The sequence below is a fragment of the Ailuropoda melanoleuca genome, chromosome 6 (assembly GCF_002007445.2).
Source record: "Ailuropoda melanoleuca isolate Jingjing chromosome 6, ASM200744v2, whole genome shotgun sequence".
In the NCBI taxonomy this organism is placed as follows: domain Eukaryota; kingdom Metazoa; phylum Chordata; class Mammalia; order Carnivora; family Ursidae; genus Ailuropoda; species Ailuropoda melanoleuca.
In genome coordinates, this window is record NC_048223.1 from 48341693 (window position 1) to 48364804 (window position 23112).

At 38.8% G+C, this 23112-nt stretch overlaps 1 protein-coding gene across 1 annotated transcript in view; it reads left to right on the forward strand.

Annotated features, from left to right (window-relative positions):
* PCDH15 (protocadherin related 15) overlaps positions 1–23112 on the forward strand; it is a 1685023-nt gene that overhangs the window by 1607253 nt on the left and 54658 nt on the right. The window contains exons 29-30 of the mRNA XM_034662367.1: positions 5773–5988; positions 15710–15798. Coding sequence (XP_034518258.1) covers positions 5773–5988; positions 15710–15798 — 305 coding nt within the window. The remainder of the gene's footprint in view (positions 1–5772; positions 5989–15709; positions 15799–23112) is intronic.

Here is a 23112-nt window from a genome sequence, read left to right on the forward strand (position 1 = left end):
ACCAATGCCTGTTCTCTGAAATGAGATCTTTGAGATTCTAAGAGGATTAAGCCCATTGGAAGAAAGAGAAATTCAAAGTGGAATCATTATTGACAATGTACATATGAGAGTAGTTTTATATTTTTGGAAAAATATCCTGTAAACATAATTTTTTAAAATCCCCTCTTTTTGACAACTTGCTCATTATTTATTCAGGATAGCTATTGATGCCCAAAGGGCCAAGGTCCCAAGACCAGGCTTTGTGTGTGACAGAATTCAAGAGCAAGACATTTAGAGAAAGGGACAAAGGTTTATTAAGTATAGAAATAAGAAAGGAGCGACTGCACAGAGTAGTGGTCTCTCTGATGTGGGAAAGAACATTAGGGTTCCAAGCCGACGGCTGAGAAAGAATTCTTGAGAAGTCTTTGGTGCAAAAAGGTAGTTTTATCAAAGCATGGGGACAGGACCTGTGGGCAGAAATAGCTGCAATGAGGTCAGGAGGAGTGGCCCATTATATAGTTTCAAGCTGGGAAGGGATTAGGGATAGTTTAAGTCTCTAAGGAATTTGGAAGCAAGGTTTCCAAGACCTTGAGGGAGCTATCCCTTGTTGGGGAAAAAGTCATTTATTACCATCTAACAGATCCTTAGTCATAAAACCCTACAGATGTGCATCAGTGGGCCACATGCTTGGGAAGTTTCCAAAGGTATTTTTATATGTTAAAGTAGACTTACAGGATGGGGGGGGGTCAGGCTAAAATTGGCTTTTGCCCTTAGCAAAGTACTAACATCAAGGCAGCTGAGTCCCTAGAGGAATGTCAGTCTGCCTGTTTCAAGGACTTGTCCGTGGGCTCTAGGTAGTAAGGAAATTTAATCATTTTTCTTCTGCCTTTGTTTCCCACATCATCTCCTCCCAGATGGGAAAGAGGACCCCCCCTTTGCCTCTAATGAAGGGTTTTATAAATTTTTTAAAATTAGCTAACCATATGGGGAGGGGCTTACTCTTTAACTTTGAGCTTATTCCTTACATTGGGCCATTTATTTTCCCATTGTCTTGGTGATGTGGTTTTGGAATATAGGTGAGGTTCAGAGCCAATGGCCAAGAAGGAATTCTTGAGACGACTTTGGTGCAAAATGGTGGTTTTATTAAAGCACAGTGACAGGACACATGGGCTGAAAGAGGGGCTGCACCAGGGTTTGGAGGGGTCCTGATTATATAGTCTGTGGTTAGTGGAAGTGAGGAGAAGGGAGGTTTTCAAAAGAACTTTCATATGTTAAAGAGGACCTAGATACCTGAGGCCTTGCAGTTGTCAAGTTAAGGTTGTTCTCCCCTCTAGTGAGGCATTAACATAAAGATAGTTGGGAGCTTCCTGGAAGAATGTCAACAGGTCCGCCCAGCAGCGGGTGCTGGGGGGAGGTTGCAGGTTGTCAGCATGTGCTTTGTCCTCAGCCAGCCTTCTGCTCTCTCATCACTGGGGTTGTGGAATTACCCACAGAGAACAATTTTAAGAATGTCCAGCCTTTGTGGCTTTTTCTGCCAAAGGGAATGGGGCCTGGTAGTCTTCCATGAGTCGGATCTTGATTCTTTTTATGACCTGCTTTTTTTTTTTTTAAATGACCTGACTTTAAGGTTAAAGGTTATCCTAAAACCAAAATGGCCTTACTTCCGTCAACTTGTTTCCAGAGCCTCCCTCCCCTCCTGGCTCAGTGTATTTTAAAATACACCTTAACCTGTTAACTTAAAATATGGCTACCTTGTGATTGTCTTAACTTAATAAATTAGGACTATTAGAAAGTGAAATTCCTTGTTTATTGAAATCAGTAGTTCGTCCATAAGAACTGCGCAGAGAAACTTAATGTACTAAGCAATCAGGTGATTTTAGTGTAACCACCTTTTCTTTTCTAAACGTGATTGTATTGTGGCGCGGGGTTTATTTTAAAATACAAAGGTTTGTTTGAGTAAGACAAATACTATATGATTTCACTCATATGTAGAATCTAAAAAAACAAAACAAAAGAGCAGAGTGAGACCTATGAATACAGAGAGCAAAGGGAGGATTGCCAGAGGGGAGGGGAGAGGAGATGGGAGACACAGGCTTCTAGTTATGGAATGACTAAGTCACAAGGATAAGGGATATCAATGATATTGCAATAGAACTATATGGTGACAGATGGTCGGTACACGTGTGGGGAGCACAGCGTAATGTATGGAGATGTTGAATCAGTGTGTCGTACCCCTGAAACTAATGTCACATTGTGTGTCAACTGATGAGGGAACAGAAGGCAAGCTGAGGACAAAGCAGAAACTGACGCCCTGCACCCCCCCTCATGGGATATACATGACATTCCTCAGGCACCCCTGGCTGCCCAAAAGCTAAGGAAAAGAAAAAGAAATGGTTAACTAACAGAGATCACAGTCCTGCAAGACCTGAGTCTCCCTCAGTTTACATATGTCCTAGTGATTTACAAGGAAGAAGCTTTCTTATCAATAGCCTAACTTCCCGAGACCCATAATTCAGTTTCCTGGAGCCCTAACGTTACCACCCCCTCCATAAAATTGAAGGAGGCTGAGCAGAAGGAAATGTAAATAAAATGGAATTACTTTTAAACCTGAAGCCCACTGACAAGGACTTGTGATCATTCCTCCGGAGACTCCCAACTGTCCTCATGTTAGTTCCTCATTAGAGGGAGGGACAGCTTTGGCTTGACAATAGCAAGGCCTCCAGTGTCCTTCTTCAACATATGAAAGTGCTTTCTCAACCTCCCCTTTTCCTCACCTCCCCCAACCCCATGGTATATAATCAGCCACCTCTCACAACCTGGGGCAGCAGCTCTTTCTGCCCATGGGTCATGTCCCTGTGCTTTAATAAACCATCAATTTTGCATCAAAGGCGTCTAAAGAATTCTTTCTTGGTGGTCGGCTCCGGACTCCACCCCACTGAACCTCACCTATATTCCCAGCCTCATCATCAACTATACTCCTATTATAAAAATTTAATTCTTTTTTTTTGAAAAGCACAGGCCCATGGATGTTAGTTGTAAATACTTGAGAGTGGGGATGCGGCAAATTGGACTTAGATTCTAGAGTCGGAATGACCACAATTCAAATCCTGAAGCATAGAATAGCTAAGTGGATAAGATCTATAACTACCGGAGTCTCAGGTTCTTCACAGATAAAATAGGGAATAATAATGTATATTTCATGATATTATGGTAAAGATGAAATAAAATGATTTAAGGTATCTATAAAATTCTAAAAATATAAAGACTTAAAATCTCACAACACAAGAATGAGTAGAGGAATTCAGAGACAAAGGAGAACATATAGTGTGATCCCATCAACATGAGGTTTAAAAATAAGCATAACTAGGGGCACCTGGGTGGCTCAGTGGGTTAAGTACCTGCCTTTGGCTCAGGTCATGATCAAGTCCAGCATTAGGCTCCTTGCTCAGCAGGGAGTCTGCTTCTCCCTCTGCCCCTCCCCCTGCTTGTGCTCGCTCTCAATCTCTCTCTCTCTCAATCTGACAAATAAATAAATAAAATATTTTAAATAAATTTTTAAAAATTGAAAAAATAAAAATAGTCATAACTAATCAGTTTATTTATTTAGAAATAAGCACAGTGGTTTCCTGGGGAGTGGGTATGGCTTGAAAGACAGAACATTCTGGGATGGTGGTAATGCTTTCTTGATGGAGGTGCTAATCACATGGGTGTGTATAGTTTGCACGATTTTACTGAGCTGTTTACTTATGATTTGTCCATTGTTGTGCACATTTTTTTAAAAGATTTTATTTTATTTATTTGACAGAGGTAGAGACAGCCAGCGAGAGAGGGAACACAAGCAGGGGGAGTGGGAGAGCTAGAAGCAGGCTCATAGCAGAGGAGCCTGATGTGGGGCTAGATACCATAACGCTGGATCACGCCCTGAGGCGAAGGCAGATGCTTAACCGCTGTGCCACCCAGGCGCCCCTGTTGTGCACATTTTTTATACCTTACTGTCATTTGCATTAACAGTAAAAAAATTTATTTCAGTGGCAACACCCATGCTAATTTTAAGTTAAAGGATAATATTCAACCAGATCTTTGACCTATTTGGCATTAGTCCCAAGTTTGCTCCTACTATGTTAAATAAATGTCTGATTACTTGATTCAAACTCTGATTTTAATTTTAGTTGGAAATGTGCTTTTCATTTCTTATCTATCCTTTATTAAATGAACCCTGAGTTCAAAGCTTAAAAAGAAAAACTTTGATAACTATTTTTTCTTTGTTCTCCTCCTTCTGGTGATAATGTGATCTAATGTTGAAATCTAATTACTGTCCCTCTAATGCCAAAAACTAAGATCTGCCATTCTGTGAAACATATAGACCGTCTGCGGAGATGAGCTGGTCTTAAGCTGAGAATTTTGACTTCTTAGAAAATTCAAGAAAATATTTTATCCCGAAGTGAAATATCTGTTTGTTTTTTCCTTTAAATTACCTTGTTTACTAGCTGGTTAGAGTTATCCTGAATTTTTCTTCTGTGGTTAAGCACATATATAGAATTTGAAGCTGGAGAGTGAAGCTAATGGTAAATCTTCATGTACATTCGCTGTTATTATCATTATTATATCCCAACTTTTCCACTCAGTATGGAGCCCTTGGCTGTTGAAATTTAGTGAGATTTCAAATTTCAATTTCTGAGTCCCATTAGCCTCATTTCAAGTGTTGAGTAGACCTATGTGGCTAGTGGCTGCTGTGTGGGACAGAACACAGAGCTTTTCCTTCATCATAGAAAGTTCTCTTGGACAGCACTAACTTATGTAATTGGAATAATGCATTCCTCAGAGTTTTTATTAAAGAAGATGATGTTTTATAGAATCCCTAGCATTATAATGGCAAATCAAAAATTCTTGATACATATTTAATAATATCTTTAGTAAAAATAAGAGTAACCGAACAATTAAAATAATAATAATAAGGTGTATGTGGCCTTGTATAAATTCACTGAGACTCTCATATCCATCATTCCTCTTCCAAATTTTCTATTATGAAATAATTCTCAAATCGACATTCTGAAAAATCTCCAAACTAGAAGCCACAGAACTAGATGAGCAGATTATATTCACCTCTTCAATTTAAAAAAATCATAACAATTTCTGAACAACTATTTCGCCTTTTAAATTCTAAATGTTAAGAAACCTTAACATGTAGATCATAAGTACCTACAACTAGGAACAAATCTGGTTAATTAGGATGTGGAATGATTAAAAAGGAACCTGGATTAGATTCTAACGTTCTCTAATAATGACATGGCATTAACTAATACGGATTTATTGGTTAATAAACTCTGAACTTTTACTGTCATTTGAGATCTTTTAGTGCGTTATTTTATTTTTCCCCTTCAGGAAATAGGTTAGATCAAAACGACTGTCACATGCTTTGCCTATTACACAAGACAATGGCTAGGTAAACAATCAATGCCATCCTTTAACCAATTTGGATCACAGCCCAGAGTTGAACCCTTTAGACATGCCAATCAAAACACTTAATTCACCAGGCTGGACTCTGTTACCACAGAGTCTGTGTCCTTCCTATTCACAGTTGGGTAGTTATTATCATTCTAATAACAACCATTCACCCTGTGGACACAAAGCCTGTTAACCTACATAAGGATACCCAGAACAATAGAATTGTAGGAGGGTTGTATTGTGTTATTATTACAAAAGAACATCAGTTTTAGAAACAGAAATAAGCCCTTGAATACAGGTTATTTTTTTCCTGCTTATTTATTATACCCTGTGTCTTTTCCCTCCTAGGCTACCGACAAAGATACTGGCAATTACAGCGCCATGGCATACCGACTCATTATTCCACCCATTAAAGAGGGAAAAGAAGGATTTGTGGTGGAAACATATACGGGGCTCATCAAAACTGCTATGCTCTTTCACAACATGAGGAGGTCCTACTTCAAGTTCCAAGTCATCGCGACTGACAACTACGGGCAGGGGCTGAGCGGTAAAGCAGATGTGCTGGTAAGTACATAGACCTCCTGATTACGGGAGGCACGTGCACCTGCTAGTCTGTGGTCGATGTTCCAACTCATGGAACTTTTGCATTTATTCGAAATAGGTGTTCTAAAACATAAATGTGATTAATTTTCATCCAGGTTGTTAGTAACCACAGTTTGGGATATAAAAGGTATCGCTTTAAAGCTGTGTATTTTTTTGACATTTGGGAAATACATCGTAATATGTTTTCATATATGACTGTGACAGCAATTCCACAAGTGTTGGATTTGCATTTGGTCTGTAGATCGCATTTTTAATATAGAATTGGCTGGAGCTACTAAAAATTTTAAAATGCTTCACTGTGTTGTACTGTAGAAATTAAATGTATGAAATTTTTATTACTGTTTAGATTCCTTTTAGATCTTTCGTAGTTAAGAAAACAAAAGGAAATGTTTTGGAGCAAATTCATGTTCCAATAGATGTAATTTCATTCTTTTAGCAAAATCCCCAATGATGGCAAATACCACTTTCCTCGTCTTTGTCTTAGGCTGCACACAATCTCTATGGCAGAGTATTCCCAAGGGCAGTTTGACATTGCTGTTTATTCAAGCTATTCAAACCAATTCTTCTGTCCTATGAAATTTCTGCCAACTTGGAAGCATGGATTGTTTGGACTTTGATGAATCTAGTAAACATTATAAGTTATAATTACTACTGGAAATACTTGTCATCGGAAGACAGAATCAAGTATAGTTTGTTTTTTTTTTTTTTTCTGCTGTTTACATCTTATTAGATCTTCATTTTCACAGTTCTCCTCTGTTAGTTCTCTGAACAAGTTTAACCTTCTCATATACATAGACATCATAGGTCACATTTTTCTTCTAAGTAGATCATCATGAAGACCAACTGCCATGACCGTGGTGGGTATGAAGGCCGGGAGGTCCTCCTTTAGAGCAAGAAAGCCGCAAAGGCCAATCTAAGCCAAGAAGCTTTTGACATAGAAGACTTTAAAGTTGACATCGGTTTTTAATTGAGTGAAGACCTGTAAACCTAATGTGCATAACATCGCTATCTCCCTTCCCCTTATTTCAGGGCCGCACAACGTGGTGCTGTCAGGCTAGACAGTAAGGTCATGACACTAAGGATAATTAAAATACCACAGTAACGGGGGCGCCTGGGTGGCTCAGTCGGTGAAGCATCTGCCTTTGGCTCAGGTCGTGATCCCAGAGTCCTGGGATCAAGCCCCGTGTTGGGCTCCCTGCTCAGCAGGAAGCCGCCTTCTCCCTCTCCCTCTGCCTCTCCCCCCCCAGCTTGTGCTCTCTTGCTGTCAAATAAATAAATAATGTCTTTAAAAAAACTATAGTTGCATAAATAAAGCATAACTATATAGATTATCTACGTAATATGGACATGAACAATGTGAAGTTTCTGGGTTTTTTATTTGACTCTGTGAACTATTGTGTGGAAATTTAAAAGTATACCTTTAAAATTACCCAAAATACATTTAGGAAGAAAGAGTTATTTCAAAGTAATTATAATGTGATATATTTATAAATTACATATATATATTATATTACATATATATATGGAAAACTTCCTAGCAAAACAGTTTTTATGGTAAGATTGGAAATCCTTTCAGTCAAGAGAAGGGAGATGTGGAGAGCAATAATTTTGATGTAGAGGGAACAGCGTGTACCAGAACAGGAAGGAAGAGAAAGGATGGCATCCTGAAGACCCAACAGGTGTTTTCTCTGCCTGGAATAGGAGCGAGGCAGAGTGAGTGAGAGCCACCGCTGGACATGCGGTGGGTGGCTCCCATGATAGCTGTAGGCTGTATTGAAAGTACTGGAACTCCTTTCTAAAAGTAGTGGCAAAGCATTGGAAAATTTTTAGTAGGAGTGAGTGAAGGTACGATTTTTAAGTTGGATGAAATCTTGCTTATTGGGAATCTGGTTCTCCCCTAAGGATACCATTTGCTTGGATGTCTTCCAGGAGCAGTGACTTTCCTTTGCCTCCTCTCCTGTTTGTTTGCCCAGACCACATGCTGGCAGAGGAGGACCCTCATGCAGGACATGGCTCCTTCCCTCTTCCTCGAACCAAGCCTTGATTCTCCCCACCTGCCCCTGTGACTCACTGGCCTCCTCACATTATTGCTGCAGTCTCCTGAACCTCGTGTCTGTCTCCAACATGCTCGGAGAGTTTAGTTTCTGGTTATTGTTAACCATTTCCAGCAATTCCAGATTTGGGACAATTTTATTACACACAGATGATTCCTCCAGGATCCTGAATGTACAGTCCCTTCAATGCCTTTCCTATAATGTCTTCACCCTCCTCCCTGTTGCAACCACTAAAAACCCGTGATTTTTGCCATTACCAGTTAATGCGTCCCCTCTATAATCTCCATTTCAGACCTCCCAGTCTTTGAATGTTAACACTGAATGCATCCAGCTAACACCAGCACTCTAGGTCTCCACCAGGACCTTCAGTCCATTTAGCATAATATATTTTAACTGCCAACCCCACCCCCATACTGCCATGGTTTCCCTCTTCTGCATACTAACTTATAGTACAATAGTGAGTGCCATAACCACTCAGTCACATAAGAATTGACTTCCTTGCCCTTTCTCCCAACGTCATATTCATTGGGCAAAACCATACCTAAATAATTCCAACATTCTCCTCTCTCCAGACCTATAGTCAGGCTGAATATATCCTCAAAAATATACACAACTGTATAGTCTTACTTTATTTTTTTAACGATTTATTTATTAGAGAAAGAGAGAGAGAAAGCATGGGGGGTGGGGGCAGAGGGAGGAGAGAGAGAATCCCAAGCAGACTCCCCCACTAAGCACAGAGCCCGACACTAGGCTCATGACCCTGAAATAATGACCTGAGATGAAACCAAGAGTCAGATACTTAACTGACTGAGCCACCCAGGCGCCCCAAGTATAGTCTTATTTTCAATTAATAATGAAAGCCCCCAAGTGAGTGCTTGTGTGGTCCCATAACCACACTATGCTTCCCAGTCCATCCATACTTCTCTCCTAGAAGGGCCCTTTCCGTGTAGTTCTCCAGTATCTTCCTCATCCTGCTGTCGCCTAATTAATTGCCATTCTGTTTCACTGAAAGATAAAATCAAAGCTTTTAGAAGGCTACTTCTGCAATCCCACCAGTCTACTTACCAGAATTTATACCAATATTTTCTTTGCCTTCTTTCTTCATCATTTAAAAAAAATTTAAAATATTTTATTTATTTGATAGAAAAGCATGAGTAGGGGGAGGGGCAGAGGGGAAGCAGTCTCCCAGGGAGACTGATGCGGGGATCCATCCCAGGACCCTGAGATCATGACCTGAGCGGAAGGCAGATGCTTCACCAACTGAGCCACTAGGGCACCCCTTTTCTGCTCATTTAGATGAGTTCTCCATGCTCCTATCCTCCCTTCCACCTGTACAACAACAGATCCACTTCCCGCCCTCCAGCTCTGTGACATTGTTTCTGCAGTTCTCCTGTTTCTCTTATAAGTTAACAGTATCAGTCTCCCTTTCATTTGATTGTTCCCATAACCATGCTTTTGTCCTAGCTTCAAAAAAAAAAAAATAATCATCCTCTTGACCTACATCTTCTCCCAACTCCCACTCCATTTCTATGTTCCTCTTTCCAGACACAAACTGATGCCAGGGTGAACTCTAATTTCTCACCATGCAATCTCTCTTAAACCGTCTCTAATTATAAATCCACTCCCAGCACTTACCAGAACTCTTATGTCACCGCCATCCACAACGTCCCTGTGACGAACGCACTGGTTATTCTACTCGTTTATCTCTTACCTCACTGTCCGTCCCTTCTCAGTCTCCTTGGCTGGTTCATCTTCTTCTCCTAACCTCTTCATATTGATGTTTCTTCCAGGGCAGACATTAATTCTTTTCTACCTCTACCACTGACTTAGTAAACTCATTCAGTAACCAGTAAAACTGTAAAATGTCATCTACGTGCTAAAAAAAAATAGCACATTTATGTCTTGGCCCCAAAGCTCATTTCTGAACAGCAAGTTCATACATTTGTGTGCACATGCAACAGTAAGGCTGGAATGTCTTAAAGGATGCCTGTTTAATGTTTCCTGAACTGAGCTCCTGTTCCTCATCACACATCTTCCCTCTGTAGTCCTCCTAAACTCCTCACTTTTACTGGTGACTAGATCATCTTTGAGTTCCCAGGCTAAAAAGTTCTTGATTGCGTTCTCTCCTAAATCACTCCGTAAATACTGTTGTATTCATATATGCTGTCTATACACCATCTGTACATTTTTCGACACTTCTCCTGTGACAGCATGGTTGAAACCACCATCATACTTCACCTGATCATTAACTTGCCCCCATATTTCCGCTCTTGCCCTACTCAAGTCTGGTGTTAGCAGCAAAGTGTTGGTAAGCCGGGTCCTATTATTTCTCTGCTCAAACTCTTCTCATCTCCCCCCAGGTTCTTTCAGAGAAGTTAGGTCATTCTAGAAGATGACCTTCTGTAGTTAGAAGGCCTTCAATGACTTCATTTCTACTATTCTCCATCTAACTCATTCAGATCCAGTAATACTGGCCAATTTGCTGTTCTCCAAACAGCCAGACACGTCCTCACTTTTGAGATTATGCAGTGCTGCTGTTCTTTCCACATATGTGTTCATGACCAGCTCCCTCATCTCTTGCAGATATTTGCAAGCCCTATCCCGACCACCCAGTTTAGTGTTGCAGCCCTACTGTGTCACTCCACAGCTCTTTACTGTTTGCTCTTTACAGTGGACTTACAATATTCACGTTCATATTGCCCCATGAAAACTCCATGAGGAGAGTTTCTTTGGTCTGTTTTTAATTATTTTATTCCCTGATGTATCTCAAGTGCCTAGAATAATTCCTGACATATAGTGAGCACTCATTGCCTATTCAATGGATGAATGGCTTCTCTCATACAATGTAGGTTAGCAGCTCTTGACGTGTGGTCCATGGAACACGAGGATCCCCCAAATCATTTCAGGGTTCAGTATGGTCAGAACCTTTTTTTAGTGAGAATGCTAGGACATTATTTGATGTTTTACTATATTGTATTTGCACCACTATTTTCGTTGTATCCTTCAGAGTCATACACAAAGGAAAAAAAAATCCTGAAAAGTGCCCTTATTCATAAGCAGTAAAACTTACTAATTTTAACAAATCTCCACTCTTGACTAAACACCTTTTCAATATTTTCTGTAATGAAATGGGAAGTATGCAGAAAGCGTTTCTGCTGTAAAAGGAAGTAAATTGTAGTCTCAAGGAAAAGCTCTATGCAAGCTGATTTTGCTGTTTTTTTTTTCGAGGAGTAGCTTTTTATTTGAAAAAAATAAGATAAAATATGATTATTCAAACTTGAATATGAACAAAGTGAGATAGCCAATTTAAGGAACACAACAGACAGTGTTTGCTGCTAATGATAACATCCAAAAACACAAATTAGAATATTGGAAACTTGTATTCACTCACCACTGTGAGTTTGACAGCTTCCCATTACTTTAAGATGATGAGATCAGTGGTCATATTAAAGAATGTGATTTTTTTCTTGATATCATGTAATGTAATGTGTCAGTATTTGAAAAATCTGCATTATTCAATGAACCAGTATTTTCCAAAGCACCAATTCATGATGTTAAAACATCACCGTGGGTAAAGATCCACTCAAAGTGCAAAATAGAGAAGTGGGTTTTAACGTAGCTAAACCCAATTTTCAATTTCACACCAAAACTGATATTTGACTACCACTTGAGTTTGGGGGTAGTATCAAAGACTATACAACACTCTCTAAAAGAGATTATTAAGCTGCCTCTTCCTTTTCAAGAGAAATGAGATTGCACCAGAGGCCAGTCAGGAGAGACAGTGATCAGTCTAAGCAAGAGATGGTGAGGGTCTCCAGAGTTTTGCTGCTCAGAGTGTGAGTTATTTGTCCTGTGTGGCTACTGAGCACTTGCCTTTCTGATTATGTCACATTGAGATGTATTATCAGCATAAAACACACACTGAGTTTCAAAGACGTGGTATAAAAAATTTTAAATGTCTCCTTAATAAGATGTTTTGTACTCATTATGTGCGAGAATGATAATATATTAATATATTGGGTTAAATGTATTATTATTATTTTTTTAAAGATTTTATTTATTTATTCAACAGAGATAGAGATAGCCAGTGAGAGAGGGAACACAAGCAGGGGAGTGGGAGAGGAAGAAGCAGGCTCATAGCAGAAGAGCCTGACGTGGGGCTCGATCCCATAACGCCGGGATCATGCCCTGAGCCGAAGGCAGACGCTTAACCGCTGTGCCACCCAGGCGCCCCATGGGTTAAATGTATTATTAAATGACTCACTATTTTTTTTTATCTTTCTATTGTGGGTACCGGAATATTTAAAATGACATATCGGGCATGTGTGTGTGGCTTACATTTTTTTTTAAATTGGACAGCACTGTCTAAACTGGAACAAATGGAAGGGAAAAAAAGGAAAGCTGAGAAATTTATGAAGAAGAATTAAAAGGACTTAGAAATAATAGATTTGTAAACTGGCAAGTTCTGATTTTAGAACATTGTGCTTCACAAATGTTACTTTTCCTTCTTTAGACTGTCGCTCGTAATTTTAATGCATTACAGAGATTGATCCCAACAATGATAGAATATGTTTTTAAAAAGTCTTTATAAGTAGAATTTTATAAGCAGAATTGTTATGGTTGGTATAATAAACTGACAGGTGTATTTCCAGAAATATTTGCATAAAGACTGTACTAGGAAAGTAACATAAATAAAACGTAAGAATCTTAAACATTTAAATACCTTTGTTATAGATGATAGAGAAGCCAAGATTCAGGGTTGTAGCATTTCTTTGAAAGATCAAAATTTAAACTCTATCAGCTTATTCTCTTGGTTGGCATAGTGAAAAATGTATGTGTTCTCTGTAAATCATGTATTATACTTTTAAGAAGATATAAAACTTTTAAAGTAACTATTTATAGGTTAGTCTGAGACAAATACTTTTGGAGTTACATGCAATCTGAATTTTGTTGTTTTTATCAGAATTATAACTACATTATTTTTTATCTTAAGAATACAAAAGTATGTCTTCAAAAGTTAAGATCAAAAAATTTTATTGATAAATTGTAAGCTTAATATGTATATATTCTGGAGGAAGTTAAATCTTTTTTTTTTAAAGATTTTATTTATTTATAGGACAGAGAGAAAGCACAAGCAGGAGGGAGAGGCAGACTCCCCGCTGAGCAGGGAGCCTCACACTGGACCCTGGGATCTTGACCTGAGCTGAAGGCAGACAGTTAACGGACTGAGCCACCCAGGCGCCCCGGGAGGATATTAAATCTTAATTCGTTTTGTTAGTTCAGACAGAATTTAGCCCCAAAACTCATTAGCAAATTAAAAATTCTCTTGAGTAAGTACTTTATCCTTCTGAATAAAGAGAAAGTACCAACTCTCCTTAAAAGACAAATGATAGAGTTATTACTATCATCAAGGCCAAATTTTGCTCCCAGGTAGAATCCCTAGCACATGAATTGATTTCTTTCCAAAAGATTTCTTGTAAAGGAGCTTCTGAAACTCCAAAACACAAAAGGAAATCCTACCACTTCCCTGCACCCACATATAACTAATTTTCTAGTTTTTCCTTGCCCTATAATTAGTAAGAACCTAACACTCATATATAATAGATCCTTGGGTGTTTGCCATGGTAGGCTGATTTTGTAACCAAAAACTCCAAAAAATGTCAGAGGCTTAACATAACAAATTTTATTTTTCTCTCAGGGGACACAATAAGAGTATATATGATTGGGTGGTATTCTTGACAGCATTCCAGAAAATGGAGATTTAGGGACTCAAGCTCTTTCCACCTTGTGTCTTTGACCTTCTTTAGGGTTTCTTAATTCAGATTGAGACCAGGAAAGAAAGGGAACCCATAATAAAAGACAAAGTTACACCAAAAGTATGTTAAACCCTTTTTCTAATGAAGTCAGATTTTTTTTTTTTTTTTTTTTGTAAAGCCACAATCAGGATTCATGTACATGTTTTTGGGAATTTTGGACATATGGTCCCAGATGCCGATAATGAGTTAGAGGTACAGGATTGGAACTGCTTGTATGAACTGTTTGCTCCTAGGTGATAATCAGACCCCTGACTTAATATAGTGTGTACACATGAATTATGAGACTCACACATGGTTTGAAAGATTTCTATTTATTTGAAATATTTCATATAATATTTTGGATTTCTTCTCTTGGAAAATAGAAAGATCCAGCAAATCTGGACCTTTTCTCCCACATGGCAATATTCATTAGAGATGAGTCATGGGCTCTCTGATTCATCACACTCCCATTTCTATCATTTCACGCTTTTGGCTACTTCCCTCATTTATGTTACCTGACTGGTCCCTGAAGGCCTTTGAGTTTGTGACTTCTGATAGGGCTTTGATGCACAACCATATGTAGAGAACCTGGAGCCTATATTAAAAATACATGCCAACATGAAGTTTTCCATAGTAAAAATTATATTAAGATGTGTGGTGCAAAATACTATACTAATCCAGAGCATTCAATTCATGGTTCTGGTGACTATGCATTTATACATTTTTAGTGGGTTGTAATGTATGTGCAGGACAATATGCGATTTGACTTTATATTTTCTGTATCCATATTGGTTAATAGTAAAGAGCATTTGTTCTAGAGTTAGCCTGCACTTAATCAGGGCCAAGATACTAAAAGTCTCTTTATTAGTTTTCTTATCTAAAAAGTAGAATGGGGGCACCTGGGTGGCTCAGTCAGTGGAGCATTCAACTCTTGATTTCCACTGAGATCATGATCTCAGGATCGTGAGATGGAGCCCTGCGGCTCACTCCATGTTGAGTGTGAAGTCGGCTTGAGATTCTTTCCCTCTCCCGCTGCCCCTCCCCCTGCTCTCTCTCTCTCTCTAAAATAAGTAAATCTTTTAAAAAATAATTAAGAAAAATATAAAGTAGAATGATAGTAATTACTAGCTGATGTGGTCGTATTTAGAATTAAATGAGTGAAAACCTATCGAGTATTGAGGAAAAAAGGTAAATGATAGGGCATAAACGCTGAATAAATACTATTTTTTTCATTTTTTCTAAATGAGATCACAGAAGGAATTCCATAAATGTTAGCAGGATAGAATTGATTTGTAGACAGCTGCTAAATGAGCTCATTTTAGTCCCATATGTAAATGTGTATGTATGTCTTTATTCACACACACACAGAATTGGCTAAAGCAGACACAAAGACTGCATATGATGATCGTATAGAGTGAATTATTGGAACCAGTCATATCTCAGCTTCTTAGTCACACTGGATAATTGATCTCTTGAGATTTGTAAAACCTGTGTTCTCCATTATCCTGAGTGTCCTTCAATAACCTAATTAGAAAAATAAACACACCCTTTTTCATGTGTTAGAAAATATCCAACTAACCAAACAAGCACAAATCAACCATACTGGAAGTCTAAGTAAGTTAGACTTACTTCTAAGTAAATCATGATGGTGCATCAGTCTCCATCTGCCCCAACATCTAGAGGAAATTGTGTACCTAAAGATACCATTCATTCCTACAGGACAAGTGGGAAACCACTGGGTCCATGCATAGGAGGGAAGAAATGGAAGCGTTATGTTTAGGTTATAGAAATGCTGGTGAGTTCTGACCGGGCTCTGGCTTTCCCCCCTTGCAGGTTTCTGTGGTCAATCAGCTGGACATGCAGGTCATCGTTTCCAACGTACCCCCGACTTTGGTGGAAAAGAAGATAGAAGATCTTACAGAGTAATGGATTTTTCTTTACTTATATATTGATTTTCATATGATTATAGTTTTATTGGATTAGGTCCTTTTAATCATTACAGGGTTCAGATTAAACATATAAAATGCCATCTTAACAATTCAGGGGACCCTTTTCCTGAAGTAGATAGCTTCATTTAACGTATGTGAAGCTTCTGAGAGTGCCTGTGAAAAGGTATGGAAATGAGATGTGAGAAGATCTTATTCAGGATGCTTTGACTGATGCATCAACATCATTATCTCAAAACACTGCTTATGAGAAATAAATCCTAACATTCATTATTAGAGTATATATATTGATTTTGTGGCCCTAAATGATTCAAAAAGCTCATTATCTCAGCGATCCAGCTAGTCCAAGGAATGCTATTTCTCAAAGTGATGTATCTAAGTGGCTAAAGCTTATCCTTTCAAAAACCATGAAGACTAATTTTAAACAATACATATTTTGGATTCTTCTAGAATATATGCTACATTGTACCTTTTGACCTAACCTGTCACTGTTGACTCAGACAAAGTTGTGACTTTATGAAGCTACTGTTCCCTAATATTCAGAATGGTACTGAGGATTATTACAGTGCCTTTCTAGTTCATTCTGAGCGACCTGAACCTAGCCTGACGTCATTTCATAATTTTTATATGGGCACACACTTGTTATTCTGTGTCTTCCCTTGAGTTCAGGCTGACAGATGTCAGTTATCACTGCTTCTCTCTAACAAAGTATCTTTCAATCCAAGTTGGCAGAAGAAACTTCAGATATCAGATAGCTAAACTTTCTGTAATTAGGTGTCAAATACAATAGGAAAAGCAGTAATGGAATCATGAGTGTTTCTCCCTTAATGAAAACATATGTGCTCTGTAACAATTTTCTTGCAGTTTCACAAACTTAAACTTTGCCTGTCATGTACAATGTCCTATGGAGAAGGTGATTCTCAATGTGTATGCTTGGAATATCAATCATGCAGTGTCTGGTTCTGCAAAAGGGGTATATACACATTTAGCCTTTGTCAAAATAATAGCTGATTACACCTGAGAAAGCCTGGAATCGCGCCTGTCTCTTAGCTGCTTTAGTATTATCTGTGGAAGCAGGCTTGCTCTGATTGTACCATCCAGAAGATGGTACAACATTGTTCATCCTCTAGCCCTTTATTCTGCTTTATTTTTCTTAACATCGTTATCTAATATTTTCATTTATATGTCAATTTCCCACCAAAGTGTAAGCTCCGTAAGGGTAGGAAACCTATCTTTCATTGCTAAAATTCCAGACATATAGTGGGCACCCAAAGCATTTTATTGAATGAAAATTTTATGCAAGCAAAATCATGATTCCCCTTTTTCATAGTGAGACAACATTGATGAAAACAAAACAAAAAAACAACAACAAAGAAGTATAATTTCATAGCAGGTTATTTGATTTCTTCCTCTGAAGTGGAAATGAAGATCTGAATGAGAAAAACCAGGCATCTTTCAAGTCTTGAAAGAAATGTATCCCTGTGAAAGGAGCTTTGGGCTCTGTAACGGTTTAGAATCACGAGCTGAGGCAGATTACTTCATCTTCCCCAGACTGCATCACCATTTCTAGTCATCTGTTCACAGAAACTAATAAAGATACTATCATGGGGTTGTTGAGAACTAAACAATATCAGCCACCAGGACAATGGGAATTGTGACTCTTAAGGAATAACAGATATTCTAAGAAATGAGGTTAGTGACCCCATCAGGAGGGTAAAGACAGAGACCCCAGATCTTCCATTCTTTCCAAAGAGGGTAGTTTAGTATGGAGCTCAGATGATGGGTTCAAACAGACAAGTTTGAATCTTATTGTAGTCATGTGACCTCCAGGCAGTGGAGGCCCTCATTCACACTGAGGGCCACACCTCCTCATCTTGAAAATTGAAACAAGGGCACCTGGGTGGCTCAGTGGGTTAAAGCATCATTTGGCTCAGGTCATGATCTCAGGGTCCTGGGATCAAGTCCCACATTGGGCTCCCTGCTCAGTGGGGAGCCTGCTTCTCCCTCTGTCTGCTGCTCCCCCTGTTTGTGCATGCATTCTCTTTCCTTCTCTGTCTGTCAAATAAATAAGTAAAATCTTTATAAAAAAAGAAAAAAAGAAAAGAAAATTGGAACAAGAATGGTAATCCCGTGTTGCCTTGAAAGAATCAAATATAAATTTGCTTGTGTGGTAAGCATAGCGAGCACATGCCTGATTCCTTATTGTAGATTTTTAAAAATCTGTGTTAATTTGGAGATCCTTAAGCACAAAAATTTCTGATCCCTTTGGAAAATAGACTTTATTTTTTTAGAGTAATTTTATATTCACAGCGAAATTAAGCAGAAGAATTCCCATAAGCCCCTTCCCCCACACACATAGCTTCCCTCCCTATCAATATCTCCCACCAGACTGGTACATTTGTTACAACCAGCAAACCTACACCGACACATCGGAATCACCCCAAATTCATAGTTGACAGTAGGTTTACTCTCGGTGGCGTACATCCTGTGGGTTTAAACTAATGTATAATGACGTCAATATAGAATGGATCCACTGCTCTAAAATCCTCCTGTCTCCACCCCTTTCTTCTCTTCCCCTGGCGGTCACTGATCTTTTACTGTCTCCATAGTTTTGCCTTTTCCAGAATGTCATGTGGCTGGAATGATAGGCTTGTAGCTTTTCTGATTCCTTTCTGAACGTGGCTAGTGACAGTGATAAGGACTGTTAGATCTGATTCAGCTCCAGTCAGCACCAAACACTCCCTGAGCACTGGGGGAAGAATCGAAATACACATGTAACTATGTGACCACAGAATGACGGTAATGGGAATCTGAAGAGAATAAATAAACTTTTTTTTTTTTTTCCTGTTGGGAGAGGATAATGCTTTAAATCAGGACTTGGCCAGTTTAAGCACAGAAGCTAAATGCAGGCTCTTATCTGTTTCTGGAAATAAAGTTTTACTTACACAAGTATTGTCATTAAAATCACTAATGTAAAAGTATTGTTTCTAAATTTTAAATTACTGTTAACATTTAAAAATTATAATGGAGGGGCGCCTGGGTGGCACAGCGGTTAAGCGTCTGCCTTTGGCTCAGGGCGTGATCCCAGCGTTATGGGATCGAGCCCCACATCAGGCTCCTCTGCTATGAGCCTGCTTCTTCCTCTCCCACTCCCCCTGCTTGTGTCCCCTCTCTCGCTGGCTGTCTCTATCTCTGTCAAATAAATAAATAAAATCTTTAAAAAAAAATTATAATGGAAAGGAATAATGTAAAAAATTTTAAATAATGTTATATACATTATAAAAATGTTTTAAAATGTATTATGAATCTACTAACGTTAATATTTATAAGATTGCTGTCTGTTCCTTTATAGATGGTGTTCTGGCTGCCCACCCCCAGCTCTGAGTAAGGAGAGGATAAGGATGATCAAATAGTGTAAGGATGTTAAATAAACATAGGAGTTCATTGCTTCAGTGGCCAGGCTCACCAGCACACTCATTCCTGTAGACATTCTCTGATGGCAAGTGACACCATCACCAAAGCCATTTTCTGTATCTCCCCCAAGACATCCTCACCCTACAAAGGGGGAAACTTAAATTCCGTATGATCATCACTTTTATTTCTTCCTTTAGGCAGACCCGTAAATGAGGCCAGATGATAATCCATAGTTTTCCAGGTAAGCATAAAATCAGTGCAACTGGGAGGGTTGATAAAAGAAACATGCAATGACCTAGTACATTCATTTCATGATGGGGAAGGTTTTGCAGAGGGGGTCAGTGTCGCTTGATGGCAAAGAACAGAATGCCTAGAAAATAGAAACCTTCTTTAAAGGGGCGTTGCCATAGTGGTGGTAATGATTATTCCCTGTTCTCCTGAAACTGACCTAAATGGCTCTACTGAAGATTGTTTTATGACTTTTGTTATTTGGGGCTTATAGAATTAACCAATGCTCCTTTCTGGGGAAACACATTTCTTTTACATCTTGATAAGGTATTCAGCAAATTCCAGTGAGAATCTGTGCCCACCGGTGGCCTTTCGTGTTTATGTTCTAAAGTATTTTAGGTGGAATTCAGGATTTATCTCTTCGTGGGCCTTGTGTTTCTCTTACAAATTCTTGAGATTGAGGAGCGGGCTAAGTGGGAGGATAAGGATACGGAAACTCAGCTGATCAGCAAACCACTGGCAAGGGTGTGTCAAGAGGGAGGTAGGAAACCTTTGCATCGTGTCTCTGTCCTCCTACTTCATCATGGAGCCCAAAGGAGTAAAAGAAGCTTGGGGTTCTAAGATTTAAATCTTTAAGAATCCGCAGAAAAGGCATTTTTGAAAAGTATACGCGAATGAGTTTTTAGAAGTCCTGCGTTAGAGGAGGAATTGGAATTGATCATTGAGGTCACGAGTTGCGCAAACACTTCTCTTACTTTAAGTACAATATAGAAATTCAGCGATTGTAGGACTTTCCTGAAGTAGGTATTGATTTGGTGGAGAAGGACCCATCCCCATGAAATATTTATACAGCATCTGAAATGGGCCTGCGTAACTAACTGATGGCTCCTTGGACTAAGGTTACAAAACATACTTTAGAAATCTAGCCAAGATACATATTTCTAGGAGGAGAATTATGAAGTCTCTTGGGAAAAGAACCTATGAAACAGTAAACAATAAATGCTAGCATTTATCTTCTTAAATCAGTGTAATGAAGACTGGTCTTGAGGGGAAAGTTCAAATGGAAAAGCAAATCAATAAACACCTTAGCTTTGATCATCCTTACCCTCTCCTTACTCAGAGCTGGTGATGGGGGGTAGGACACCATCTATAAAGGGACAGATAGGAATCTTATAAATATTAATGTTAGTAGACTAATAATACATTTTAAAACAATTTTTCTAATGCTGATAATGTTATTTAAATTGTTTTACTACATTATTTCTTTCCATTATAATTTTTAAATATTTACAGTAATTTAAAATTTAGAAACAATACTTTTACATTAGTGATTTTAATGAAAATACTTGTGTAAGTAAAACTTTATTTCCAGAAACAGATAATAGCCTGCATTTAGCCTGTGTGCTTTAACTTGCCAATTTAGAGCATTATCCTCTCCAGATGGGGGAAAAAAAAAAAAAGCTAATTTATCCTATTCAGATTCCTTTAAGAAAAAATTTTGGGGGAAAATCTCATGTAAAATTCCTAAGTGTTCTATTAACTGCCCTCCCTACCCAGGAAGCTAGTTCCTTTTGAGTTCAGAGGACCCTAGGCTCAAGTCCCTGGCCCATCAGTGACCAGCTGGGAGGTCTCAGGCTAGTCAATAAAATTTGTTAGTGCTAATATCCATATGTGAAGCTGGAAATGTATTCATTAAATAAAAAGTAGTTACTTGTTGTAAGCACTGGAGACTTAGCAGTGAACAAAGAAAAGTAAATTAGTTCCCATGGAGCTTACATTCTATTGGGGGGAAAGCAGGAAATAAAAGTATATATATATGTATAAAATAAAAAATATATAACATGTTATTTATATATATGATAATATGAGGGCAATAAAGATCAATACAAGTCAGGATATACAATGATGGAAGAAAGTTACTATTTCATATAGGATGACCTAGGAAAGTCCTCTGATAAGCTGAAATCCAAGTGATGTGGTTTTGGAATACAGGTAAGATTCAGTGGGGTGGAGTCCGGAGCCGATGACCAGGAAGGAATTCTTGAGACATCTTTGGTGCAAAATAGTGGTTTATTTAAAGCACGGGGACAGGACCCATGGGCAGAAAGAGCTGCTGCCCTGGGTTGTGAGGGGTGCCTGATAATTTACTATGGAGTTGGGGGAGGTAAGGAAAAAGGGAGGTTTCAAAAGGATTTTCATATGTTAGAGAAGACTCACAGGATACTGAGGCCTTGCCATTGTTTTTCTCTCTAGCAAGGCGTTAGCATTAAGATAGTTGGGAACTTTCTGGAGGAACATCACATATCCCACCCAGGCGTGGCAATAGGGGGAGGTTGCGGGGTGTCAGCTTATGCTTTATCTTCAGCCAGCCGGCTGTTCCTTCATCACAAGCAGAAAGGAATTAAGGGAGAGAGCCATGTGGCTACTGTGATGGGGATGGAGGTGTGAGGTGGGGGTTGTGGAGGCCGTTTTCCCAGGAGAAGACACTGCTGGTTCGAAAACCCAGCTGCAGGAGCGTGCTTATCCTATTAAGATAGAAAATGAGTATATAGGATCTCACAGGCCCCTTGGAAAATTTTAACATCTTATTCTGCATAAGATACAAAGTCCTTAGAGCTGATTGTCCAGTAGAGTAGCCACTGGGCAGCTGAGTGCTTGAAATGTGCAGCAGGTCCAAATGGAAGGTGATCAAAGGATAATATACACACCAGGTTTAAAAGAATTGATACTCCCCCCCAAAAAAGGGACAATATCATTAATATTTTTAGGCGGATTCTATGCTGAAATGATAATTTTTGGATATATTGAGTGAAATAAATATCTTAAAATTAATCTCACCATTTTGATTTTCAGTCCTTTAATGTGGGAACTAAAAACTTTGAATTTCCATGTGATTTGCATTATATTTCTTTTGGCCCGTGTTCCCTGTGAAGTTCTGCACAGAGAAATCATGTTCTTGCTCACATTTTCAAAAGTTGTTGAGTAGAAGATGAGGTGACGAGCTGTGAGTTTGGAGCAGGAAGGAGTCCAGGGAGAGATTGTTGGTAGCTTGGACTGAGGGTAGAGGTGAACACAAGGAGAGGTAATTAGATCAACGGTATATTTTCAAGGTACAGCCTTTAAAGCTTGTCAGGGACTAGATGTATGACCAAAGGCAAGAAGCAATAATAACAGCTTGGTTTGGGGTCTGTGCAGATGGAAAAAATAAAAATAATACTTTTCTTACTTGTCCACTGAAGAATTTGATAGCATGACATGTGGGAAAGTAATAGTATTCTGCTCTTAGAGAGCGTTGACTTTATTTAATAAGATTTGGTTCCCATCAATAAATGTCCTGACACCAGTTCTCTTTCTCATCATCATTCTGCTGATTTCCCAACTCAGTGATGAATTGAAACTCCATTATTTCCTCCACGTGGCCACTTCCTTAGCCCTGCATTAAGGTTATTTTCTTCTGTCTTATGTAAGTGCAGCTGGAATATATGAAATGTTAGTGTATATGAGACTTTCTTCAGTCGTGTAGTCTTTCTTGCCTGCTGCATTTTAAATTAAATTGTTGTAAGTATTGGCAATCACATGCTGATTTTAAGTATACTTAGCACAAGATGTGGTTGAAGATGGAGGGTTATCAGCAAAGGCTGACCAAAA